At 48.9% G+C, this 14,730-nt stretch overlaps 1 protein-coding gene across 6 annotated transcripts in view; it reads right to left on the bottom strand.

Annotated features, from left to right (window-relative positions):
* Positions 1 to 14,730, bottom strand: part of ltbp1 (latent transforming growth factor beta binding protein 1) — a 304,945-nt gene that overhangs the window by 110,560 nt on the left and 179,655 nt on the right. For all 6 annotated transcript variants that reach the window (XM_067988679.1, XM_067988681.1, XM_067988683.1 and 3 more), the window contains one exon: positions 12,901 to 13,023. In XM_067988679.1, coding sequence (XP_067844780.1) covers positions 12,901 to 13,023 — 123 coding nt within the window. The remainder of the gene's footprint in view (positions 1 to 12,900; positions 13,024 to 14,730) is intronic.

Below are 14,730 nucleotides of genomic sequence, written 5' to 3' on the forward strand. Positions count from 1 at the left end.
CGTACATCTAGCACTGCACATACCACGTACATCTAGCACTGCACATGCCACGTACATCCAGCACTGCACATACCACGTACATCTAGCAATACACGTACCACGTACATCTAGCACTGCACATACCACGTACTTCTAGCACTGCACATACCACGTACATCTAGCACTGCACATACCACGTACATCCAGCACTGCACATACCACGTACATCTAGCAATACACGTACCACGTACATCTAGCACTGCACATACCACGTACATCTCGCACTGCACATGCCACATACATCCAGCACTGCACATACCACGTACATCTAGCACTGCACATGCCACGTACATCTATCACGACACGTACCACGTACATCTAGCACTGCACATACCACGTACATCTAGCACTGCACATACCACGTACATCTAGCACTGCACATGCCACGTACATCCAGCACTGCACATACCACGTACATCTAGCACTGCACATGCCACGTACATCTAGCACTACACGTACCACGTACATCTAGCACTGCACATGCCACGTACATCCAGCACTGCACATACCACGTACATCTAGCAATACACGTACCACGTACATCTAGCACTGCACATGCCACGTACATCCAGCACTGCACATACCACGTACATCTAGCACTGCACATGCCACGTACATCCAGCACTGCACATACCACGTACATCTAGCACTGCACATGCCACGTACATCTAGCACTACACGTACCACGTACATCTAGCACTGCACATACCACGTACATCTAGCACTGCACATACCACGTACATCTAGCACTGCACATGCCTCGTACATCTAGCACTGCACATGCCACGTACATCCAGCACTGCACATACCACGTACATCTAGCACTGCACATGCCACGTACATCCAGCACTGCACATACCACGTACATCTAGCACTGCACATGCCACGTACATCCAGCACTGCACATACCACGTACATCCAGCACTGCACATACCACGTACATCCAGCACTGCACATGCCACGTACATCCAGCACTGCACATACCACGTACATCCAGCACTGCACATACCACGTACATCTAGCACTGCACATACCACGTACATCTAGCACTGCACATGCCTCGTACATCTAGCACTGCACATACCACGTACATCCAGCACTGCACATACCACGTACATCTAGCACTGCACATACCATGTACATCTAGCAATACACGTACCACGTACATCCAGCACTGCACATACCACGTACATCTAGCACTGCACATACCATGTACATCTAGCAATACACGTACCACGTACATCCAGCACTGCACAGACCACGTACATCTAGCACTGCACATACCACGTACATCTAGCACTGCACATTCCACGTACATCTAGCACTGCACATACCACGTACATCCAGCACTGCACATACCACGTACATCTAGCACTGCACATGCCACGTACATCCACCACTGCACATACCACGTACATCTAGAACTGCACATGCCTCGTACATCCAGCACTGCACATACCACGTACATCTAGCACTGCACATACCACGTACATCTAGCACTGCACATGCCACGTACATCCAGCACTGCACATACCACGTACATCTAGCACTGCACATGCCACGTACATCTAGCACTGCACATACCACGTACATCTAGCACTGCACATACCACGTACATCTAGCACTACACGTACCACGTACATCTAGCACTGCACCTACCACGTACATCTAGCACTGCACATGCCACGTACATCTAGCACTGCACATACCACGTACATCCAGCACTGCACATACCACGTACATCTAGCACTACACGTACCACGTACATCTAGCACTGCACATGCCACGTACATCCAGCACTGCACATACCACGTACATCTAGCACTGCACATGCCACGTACATCTAGCACTACACATACCACGTACATCTAGCACTGCACATACCATGTACATCTAGCACTGCACATGCCACGTACATCCAGCACTGCACATACCACGTACATCTAGCACTGCACATACCTCGTACATCTAGCACTGCACATACCACGTACATCTAGCACTGCACATACCTCGTACATCTAGCACTGCACATACCACGTACATCTAGCACTGCACATACCATGTACATCTCGCACTGCACATACCTCGTACATCTAGCACTGCACATACCATGTACATCTAGCACTGCACATACCATGTACATCTAGCACTGCACATACCTCGTACATCTAGCACTGCACATACCACGTACATCTAGCACTGCACATACCATGTACATCTAGCACTGCACATACCACGTACATCTAGCACTGCACATACCATGTACATCTAGCACTGCACATACCTCGTACATCTAGCACTGCACATACCATGTACATCTAGCACTGCACATACCATGTACATCTAGCACTGCACATACCTCGTACATCTAGCACTGCACATACCCCGTACATCCAGCACTGCACATACCATGTACATCTAGCACTGCACATACCATGTACATCTAGCACTGCACATACCTCGTACATCTAGCACTGCACATACCATGTACATCTAGCACTGCACATACCACGTACATCTAGCACTGCACATACCTCGTACATCTAGCACTGCACATACCATGTACATCTAGCACTGCACATACCTCGTACATCCAGCACTGCACATACCATGTACATCTAGCACTGCACATACCACGTACATCTAGCACTGCACATACCATGTACATCTAGCACTGCACATACCTCGTACATCTAGCACTGCACATACCATGTACATCTCGCACTGCACATACCACGTACATCTAGCACTGCACATACCACGTACATCTAGCACTGCACATGCCTCGTACATCTAGCACTGCACATACCACGTACATCCAGCACTGCACATACCACGTACATCCAGCACTGCACATGCCTCGTACATCTAGCACTGCACATGCCTCGTACATCTAGCACTGCACATACCACGTACATCCAGCACTGCACATACCACGTACATCCAGCACTGCACATGCCTCGTACATCTAGCACTGCACATGCCTCGTACATCTAGCACTGCACATGCCTCGTACATCTAGCACTGCACATACCATGTACATCCAGCACTGCACATACCACGTACATCTAGCAATACACGTACCACGGACATCTAGCACTGCACATGCCTCGTACATCGAGCACTGCACATACCATGTACATCTAGCACTGCACATACCACGTACATCCAGCACTGCACATGCCTCGTACATCTAGCACTGCACATACCACGTACATCTAGCACTGCACATACCACATACATCTAGCACTGCACATACCACGTACATCTAGCACTGCACATACCACGTACATCTAGCACTGCACATACCACGTACATCTAGCACTGCCCATACCACGTACATCTAGCACTGCACATACCACGTACATCTAGCACTGCACATACCACGTACATCTAGCACTGCACATACCACTTACATCTAGCACTGCACATACCACGTACATCTAGCACTGCACATACCACGTACATCTAGCACTGCACATACCACGTACATCTAGCACTGCACATGCCTCGTACATCTAGCAATACACGTACCACGTACATCTAGCACTGCACATGCCTCGTACATCTAGCAATACACGTACCACGTACATCTAGCACTGCACATACCACATACATCTAGCACTGCACATACCACGTACATCTAGAACTGCACATACCACGTACATCTAGCACTGCACATACCACGTACATCTAGCACTGCACATACCACGTACATCTAGCACTGCACATACCACATACATCTAGCACTGCACATACCACGTACATCTAGCACTGCACATACCACGTACATCCAGCACTGCACACACCACGTACATCTAGCAATACACGTACCACGTACATCTAGCACTGCACATGCCTCGTACATCCAGCACTGCACATGCCACGTACATCTAGCAATACACGTACCACGTACATCCAGCACTGCACATACCACGTACATCTAGCAATACACGTACCACGTACATCTAGCACTGCACATACCACGTACATCCAGCACTGCACATACCACGTACATCTAGCACTGCACATACCACGTACATCCAGCACTGCACATACCACGTACATCTAGCAATACACGTACCACGTACATCCAGCACTGCACATACCACGTACATCTAGCACTGCACATACCACGTACATCCAGCACTGCACATACCACGTACATCTAGCACTGCACATACCACGTACATCCAGCACTGCACATACCACGTACATCCAGCACTGCACATACCACGTACATCCAGCACTGCACATGCCATGTACATCCAGCACTGCACATACCACGTACATCCAGCACTGCACATACCACGTACATCTAGCACTGCACATACCACGTACATCCAGCACTGCACATGCCAAGTACATCCAGCACTGCACATACCACGTACATCTAGCACTGCACATACCACGTACATCTAGCACTGCACATACCACGTACATCTAGCACTGCACATACCACGTACATCCAGCACTGCACATACCACGTACATCTAGCACTGCACATACCACGTACATCCAGCACTGCACATACCACGTACATCTAGCACTGCACATACCACGTACATCTAGCACTGCACATACCACGTACATCCAGCACTGCACATACCACGTACATCTAGCACTGCACATACCACGTACATCCAGCACTGCACATACCACGTACATCTAGCACTGCACATACCACGTACATCCAGCACTGCACATACCACGTACATCTAGCACTGCACATACCACGTACATCCAGCACTGCACATACCACGTACATCTAGAACTGCACATACCACGTACATCCAGCACTGCACATGCCACGTACATCCAGCACTGCACATGCCTCGTACATCCAGCACTGCACATACCACGTACATCTAGCACTGCACATACCACGTACATCTAGCACTGCACATACCACGTACATCTAGCACTCGACATGCCACGTACATCTAGCACTGCACATGCCACGTACATCTAGCACTGCACATACCACGTACATCTAACACTGCACATACCACGTACATCTAGCACTGCACATACCACGTACATCTAGCACTGCACATGCCACGTACATCTCGCACTGCACATGCCACGTACATCTAGCAATGCACATACCACGTACATCTAGCACTGCACATACCACGTACATCTAGCACTGCACATGCCACGTACATCCAGCACTGCACATACCACGTACATCCAGCACTGCACATACCACGTACATCTAGCACTGCACATACCACGTACATCTAGCACTGCACATACCACGTACATCTAGCACTGCACATACCACGTACATCTAGCACTGCACATACCACGTACATCTAGCACTGCACATGCCACGTACATCTAGCACTGCACATACCACGTACATCTAGCACTGCACATGCCACGTACATCCAGCACTGCACATACCACGTACATCCAGCACTGCACATACCACGTACATCTAGCAATACACGTACCACGTACATCTAGCACTACACATGCCACGTACATCCAGCACTGCACATACCACGTACATCTAGCACTGCACATGCCACGTACATCTAGCACTACACGTACCACGTACATCTAGCACTGCACATACCACGTACATCTAGCACTGCACATGCCACGTACATCTAGCACTACACGTACCACGTACATCTAGCACTGCACATACCACGTACATCTAGCACTGCACATGCCACGTACATCTAGCACTGCACATGCCACGTACATCTAGCACTGCACATGCCACGTACATCTAGCACTACACGTACCACGTACATCTAGCACTGCACATGCCTCGTACATCTAGCACTACACGTACCATGTACATCTAGCACTGCACATGCCTCGTACATCTAGCACTGCACATGCCACGTACATCTAGCACTGCACATGCCTCGTACATCTAGCACTGCACATACCACGTACATCTAGCACTGCACATGCCACGTACATCTAGCACTGCACATGCCTCGTACATCTAGCACTACACGTACCATGTACATCTAGCACTGCACATGCCTCGTACATCTCGCACTGCACATGCCACGTACATCTAGCACTGCACATGCCTCGTACATCTAGCACTGCACATGCCACGTACATCTAGCACTGCACATGCCTCGTACATCTAGCACTACACGTACCATGTACATCTAGCACTGCACATGCCTCGTACATCTAGCACTGCACATGCCACGTACATCTAGCACTGCACATGCCACGTACATCTAGCACTGCACATACCACGTACATCTAGCACTGCACATGCCACGTACATCTAGCACTGCACATGCCTCGTACATCTAGCACTGCACATGCCACGTACATCTAGCACTGCACATGCCTCGTACATCTAGCACTACACGTACCATGTACATCTAGCACTGCACATGCCTCGTACATCTAGCACTGCACATACCACGTACATCTAGCACTACACGTACCATGTACATCTAGCACTGCACATGCCTCGTACATCTAGCACTACACGTACCATGTACATCTAGCACTGCACATGCCTCGTACATCTAGCACTGCACATACCACGTACATCCAGCACTGCACATACCACGTACATCCAGCACTGCACATGCCTCGTACATCCAGCACTGCACATACCATGTACATCTAGCACTGCACATACCACGTACATCTAGCACTGCACATACCACGTACATCCAGCACTGCACATACCACGTACATCCAGCACTGCACATACCACGTACATCCAGCACTGCACATACCACGTACATCCAGCACTGCACATACCACGTACATCCAGCACTGCACATACCACGTACATCTCGCACTGCACATACCACGTACATCTAGCACTGCACATACCACGTACATCTAGCACTGCACATACCACGTACATCCAGCACTGCACATACCACGTACATCTAGCACTGCACATACCATGTACATCTAGCACTGCACATGCCTCGTACATCTAGCACTGCACATGCCTCGTACATCTAGCACTGCACATGCCACGTACATCGAGCACTGCACATACCACGTACATCCAGCACTGCACATACCACGTACATCTAGCACTGCACATGCCACGTACATCTAGCACTACACGTACCACGTACATCTAGCACTGCACATGCCTCGTACATCCAGCACTGCACATACCACGTACATCTAGCACTGCACATGCCACGTACATCTAGCACTACACATACCACGTACATCTAGCACTGCACATGCCTCGTACATCCAGCACTGCACATACCACGTACATCCAGCACTGCACATACCACGTACATCTAGCACTGCACATGCCACGTACATCTAGCACTGCACATACCACGTACATCCAGCACTGCACATACCACGTACATCTAGCACTGCACATGCCACGTACATCTAGCACTACACGTACCACGTACATCTAGCACTACACGTACCACGTACATCTAGCACTGCACATACCACGTACATCTAGCACTGCACATACCACGTACATCTAGCACTGCACATACCACGTACATCTAGCACTGCACATACCACGTACATCCAGCACTGCACATACCACGTACATCCAGCACTGCACATGCCACGTACATCTAGCACTGCACATACCACGTACATCCAGCACTGCACATACCACGTACATCCAGCACTGCACATACCACGTACATCTAGCACTGCACATGCCACGTACATCTAGCACTGCACATACCACGTACATCCAGCACTGCACATACCACGTACATCCAGCACTGCACATACCACGTACATCTAGCACTGCACATGCCACGTACATCCAGCACTGCACATACCACGTACATCTAGCACTACACGTACCATGTACATCCAGCACTGCACATACCACGTACATCTAGCACTGCACATACCACGTACATCTAGCACTGCACATACCACGTACATCTAGCACTGCACATACCACGTACATCCAGCACTGCACATACCACGTACATCCAGCACTGCACATGCCACGTACATCTAGCACTGCACATACCACGTACATCCAGCACTGCACATACCACGTACATCCAGAACTGCACATACCACGTACATCTAGCACTGCACATGCCACGTACATCCAGCACTGCACATACCACGTACATCTAGCACTACACGTACCATGTACATCCAGCACTGCACATACCACGTACATCCAGCACTACACGTACCACGTACATCCAGCACTGCACATACCACGTATATCTAGCACTGCACATACCACGTACATCCAGCACTGCACATACCACGTACATCCAGCACTGCACATACCACGTACATCTAGCACTGCACATGCCACGTACATCCAGCACTGCACATACCACGTACATCTAGCACTACACGTACCATGTACATCCAGCACTGCACATACCACGTACATCTAGCACTGCACATGCCACGTACATCTAGCACTGCACATGCCACGTACATCTAGCACTACACGTACCACGTACATCTAGCACTGCACATGCCTCGTACATCTAGCACTGCACATGCCACGTACATCCAGCACTGCACATACCACGTACATCTAGCACTACACGTACCATGTACATCTAGCACTGCACATACCACGTACATCTAGCACTGCACATGCCTCGTACATCTAGCACTACACGTACCATGTACATCTAGCACTGCACATGCCTCGTACATCTAGCACTGCACATGCCACGTACATCTCGCACTGCACATACCACGTACATCTAGCACTGCACATACCACGTACATCTAGCACTGCACATACCACGTACATCTAGCACTGCACATGCCTCGTACATCTAGCACTGCACATGCCACGTACATCTAGCACTGCACATGCCTTGTACATCTAGCACTGCACATGCCACGTACATCTAGCACTGCACATGCCACGTACATCTAGCACTGCACATACCACGTACATCTAGCACTGCACATGCCACGTACATCTAGCACTGCACATGCCTCGTACATCTAGCACTGCACATACCACGTACATCTAGCACTGCACATACCACGTACATCTAGCACTACACGTACCATGTACATCTAGTACTGCACATGCCACGTACATCTAGCACTGCACATGCCTCGTACATCTAGCACTACACGTACCATGTACATCTAGCACTGCACATGCCTCGTACATCTAGCACTGCACATACCACGTACATCCAGCACTGCACATACCACGTACATCCAGCACTGCACATACCACGTACATCCAGCACTGCACATGCCACGTACATCCAGCACTGCACATACCACGTACATCCAGCACTGCACATACCACGTACATCTAGCACTGCACATGCCACGTACATCTAGCACTGCACATGCCACGTACATCCAGCACTGCACATGCCACGTACATCTAGCACTGCACATGCCACGTACATCCAGCACTGCACATGCCACGTACATCTAGCACTGCACATGCCACGTACATCTAGCACTGCACATACCACGTACATCTAGCACTACACGTACCACGTACATCCAGCACTGCACATGCCACGTACATCTAGCACTGCACATGCCACGTACATCCAGCACTGCACATGCCACGTACATCTAGCACTGCACATGCCACGTACATCTAGCACTGCACATACCACGTACATCTAGCACTGCACATGCCACGTACATCCAGCACTGCACATGCCACGTACATCTAGCACTGCACATGCCACGTACATCCAGCACTGCACATGCCACGTACATCTAGCACTGCACATGCCACGTACATCTAGCACTGCACATACCACGTACATCTAGCACTGCACATACCACGTACATCCAGCACTGCACATACCACGTACATCCAGCACTGCACATACCACGTACATCTAGCACTACACGTACCACGTACATCCAGCACTGCACATACCACGTACATCTAGCACTGCACATGCCACGTACATCTAGCACTGCACATACCACGTACATCTAGCACTGCACATGCCACGTACATCTAGCACTACACGTACCACGTACATCCAGCACTGCACATGCCACGTACATCTAGCACTGCACATGCCACGTACATCTAGCACTGCACATGCCACGTACATCTAGCACTGCACATACCACGTACATCTAGCACTGCACATGCCACGTACATCTAGCACTGCACATGCCACGTACATCTAGCACTACACGTACCACGTACATCTAGCACTGCACATGCCACGTACATCTAGCACTGCACATACCACGTACATCTAGCACTGCACATACCACGTACATCTAGCACTGCACATACCACGTACATCTAGCACTGCACATGCCACGTACATCTAGCACTACACGTACCACGTACATCTAGCACTGCACATACCACGTACATCTAGCACTGCACATACCACGTACATCTAGCACTGCACATGCCACGTACATCTAGCACTACACGTACCACGTACATCTAGCACTGCACATGCCACGTACATCTAGCACTGCACATACCACGTACATCTAGCACTGCACATACCACGTACATCCAGCACTGCACATACCACGTACATCTAGCAATACACGTACCACGTACATCCAGCACTGCACATACCACGTACATCCAGCACTGCACATACCACGTACATCCAGCACTGCACATACCACGTACATCCAGCACTGCACATACCACGTACATCTAGCACTGCACATACCACGTACATCTAGCACTGCACATACCACGTACATCCAGCACTGCACATACCACGTACATCCAGCACTGCACATACCACGTACATCTAGCACTGCACATACCACGTACATCTAGCACTGCACATACCACGTACATCTAGCAATACACGTACCACGTACATCCAGCACTGCACATACCACGTACATCCAGCACTGCACATACCACGTACATCCAGCACTGCACATACCACGTACATCCAGCACTGCACATACCACGTACATCTAGCAATACACGTACCACGTACATCTAGCACTGCACATGCCTCGTACATCTAGCACTGCACATACCACGTACATCCAGCACTGCACATACCATGTACATCTAGCACTGCACATACCACATACATCTAACACTGCACACACATTTAACACTACACATACATCTAGCACTGCACATACCACATACATCTAACACTGCACACACATTTAACACTACACATACATCTAGCACTGCACATACCACATACATCTAACACTGCACACACATCTAGCACTACCCATACATCTAGCATTACACACATCACATACATCTAACACTGCACATACCACATACATCTAGCACTACACATACATCTAGCACTACACATATCACATGCATCGAACACTGCATGAACCACGTTCATCCTACATGATAACAATGATATTATTTATTCTGTGCAACAAAATGTCATAGTTATAGTTTGTAACTTTCAAATCTCTTACTGTCAGGGCCATTTCCTGCAATAAGTTAGGAGTATTTCACCTCATATATAGGGGTTTAACTTCCTTTGAGCACTATTTTTAGTGCACTACCACATTCAAGTTAAATTCCTTCCCATGCTATTTCAAAGCTGTCATTAACTCTTTTAAAATAGACAGGTTAACAACTGGGTAAAAATACCAAAGACAAGAATTTAATACAATGCACTGGCCAGTGTACAAAAAACTGTGAACATTGGAAATCAAACCTCTATTAAATACATGCTTCAACCTTTTTGTTCACATCAGCAACCAGGGGAATATATGTCCACTTGTGCTTGAGTGAGTTTATCTTTGACTTTGGAGAGGCAGTGTTGACTGGTGTTGGAATTACTTTTGAAAACAAACACAGAACATTAGCAGTAAGAATAATACTGAATAAAAAGTGCTGATTCCCAAAAGACAAACACCAGGATTTTCCCTGAGGCTTCTCCCGCTCCACTACCGCATCTTTGGGGGAAGTTCAGCGGAACCCCTGACTACGCCCGTAAACAAGCTTTGCCACCGAACTTCTGATGATGGTGAAAGGAAATTCCTCGTGAAAGGCTTTTGCCATATTATCCTCAATATTCCCTGGTTAAATTGGTTTTGAATTAGAAGACGGGCAAGTTTCTCAAGTAAAAGTGTGCAGTAAGTTTGAGGTTTGGTATAACTTAACTAACCACCTCTCCTTGACATTCAACGGCATTACCATCACCGAATCCCCCACCATCAACATCCTGGGGGTCACCATTGACCAGAAACTTAACTGGACCAGCCATATAAATACTGTGCCTACAAGAGCAGGTCAGAGGCTGGGTATTCTGCTTAGATGGACTCACCTCCTGACTCCCCAAAGCCTTTCCACCATCTACAAGGCACTGAGGTCAAGAGTGTGATGGAATACTCTCCGCTTGCCTGGATGAGTACAGCTCCAACAACACTCAAGAAGCTCGACACCATTCAGGACAAAGCAGCCCGCTTGATTGGCACCCCATCCAACACCCTAAATATTCACTCCCTTCACCACCGGCGCACCGTGGCTGCAGTGTGTACTATCCACAAGATGCACTGTAGCAACTCGCCAAGGCTTCTTCGACAGCACCTCCCAAACCCGCGACCTCTACCACCTAGAAGGACAAGGGCAGCAGGCACATGGGAACAACACCACCTGCACGTTCCCCTCCAAGTCGCACACCATCCCGACTTGGAAATATATCGCCGTTCCTTCATCGTCGCTGGGTCAAAATCCTGGAACTCCCTCCGTAACAGCACTGTGGGAGAACCTTCACCATGCGGACTGCAGCGGTTCAAGAAGGCGGCTCACCACCACCTTCTCAAGGGCAATTAGGGATGGGCAATAAATGCTGGCCTTGCCAGCGATGCCCGCATCCCATGAACAAATAAAAAAAAACATCCTGCTGGCTGTGTAATTAGATTCTCCCTAAGAAATTAAGCAATTTAGAGAGTTACCAGTGCATTGTATTCCTCCGTCTGGTGCAAATCCTTGGTGACAGAAGCATCGGAAACTTCCTACGGTATTCTTACAGTGTCCATTGGAACACGGGCGTGGGACCTGTGCACATTCATCCACATCTGTAAAAGACAGAATACGGCCATTAGAAGGAGCAAGGTACTTCAGCCCCAACTTTAACCTGGGGTGGGAGTGCGACAGGCGGGGTCCGGAGCAGGAGGGAAGCGCCCAGGACGGTGCCAGTGTGAGGCCCTGCCAATGTTTACTCCCCAGCCTCTGTTAAATGTCCTGACGTCGATAGAATTCCACCCGAAGCCGGCAGGGATGAGGAGAAGTCCGATGAGCAGGAGCAGGAAATCCTCCCGGCCCCACAAGGAAACCTTGAAAAAAATTAACCAAATTGAATGTACCTGAGCCTCTTCTGGCCCCAGTCCTGCCTGCTGGGGGCTCCGGGACTGTGCGCGATTCATATATTTCACTGGTTAAATAGCATCGGGGTCCGAATTACATCATCGGACCCCGACATTCAAATATTTACGAGGCCCCAATCGGCCCGCAGCAGGTGACCTCGATGCTCCTGATAAATGGTGTGGGTGGGGTGGGCAAATGTTGTGGGAAAGCAGTGCGTAGAGCACGACTGCCATTTTAACCCACTGGGTGAGCAGGGTCCAAATCAGGGATTTCATTTCTAAAAACCATTTTTTTTTATTCCACAAGAACCCACCTGTGAAATAACTTACTGCTGATGGGTATGAAGGAGTGTGTAAATGACCATGTGTTGTTAATCAATAACAATATAAATTTTAATGGTACTTGACTGTTGTCAAACATTGCGATCACCAACAATTCTTCTTAGCAGCGAAAGCACCACTTTTTTCCAAATCATTGAAGTTGTTATTGAAGGAAAAGCACAAGGGCCAATTTTTCCTTGTATTCCTGCTCACACCTAGATTCTCATCAGCCCTTGTACCAATCATTGTTCATGACTTACTTTTCACCCCAGCACCATGACTGGCAGCATTAGGGTTTCGCAGTGGAATTTCTCCCTACCTGACGTATAAAAGAGAGCGACCTTCGGAGGGATTCCAGGCAGGTCAGGCTGCACCAAAGGTGCTCTGCGCCCACCCATGGTACCCACACAGCCGCCATCTACAGACAAAGTGTACATATCTCACTTTTGCAGATGATTAGTGCAGGTGAAGGCTCCTCTTCCCAAAGGAAACAAAGACACCAGATATCCCCCCCTACCCCCCCATGACACCACTAAGATATACAAATGCCTGATTAACCATGATGTCGGATGCTTCCTCAAAGCACCCCAATGGAAGTACGTCAGACATTCAGTGGCGTGGAATGAAGAAAGGCATGCCAGCTGATTAACAACTAGCATAACTTAATTTGTCACACTAAAGATCCCAATAACCATTTCTACAGGTCCTTGCACACCTACCTAGCAATGACCATGGGGAACTGTCTAAGTTATGGGTCAACAGAGAGGCAGATGCACAGCTGTGCCATCTGCTGCAAGGACACCTGCAGCCACCAAACAGCTAAGGACTGACACATCCAGTGACGATAATTATCAATTGTGGCCTGAAACCTGGTTCCATCTCCTTGAAGAAGTGCTGACTAAAAGGAATGGTGCCAGGTGGTAGCGTAGAAGACCACTGTCCATGCAACCACGTCAACCAGCAGCCATCAAACAGGGGGCTGGATGCTGGGCTTAACCATCATTTCTCTGCAGAGTCGTGCCTGTACCTTGGATTTCCTTTCCCTTCATTGTTCTCTGTCTATTTTCTTAGCCATTTGGCCTTTAGTCTTGGCAAAGA

The sequence above is a fragment of the Heptranchias perlo genome, chromosome 8 (assembly GCF_035084215.1).
Source record: "Heptranchias perlo isolate sHepPer1 chromosome 8, sHepPer1.hap1, whole genome shotgun sequence".
In the NCBI taxonomy this organism is placed as follows: Eukaryota; Metazoa; Chordata; class Chondrichthyes; order Hexanchiformes; family Hexanchidae; genus Heptranchias; species Heptranchias perlo.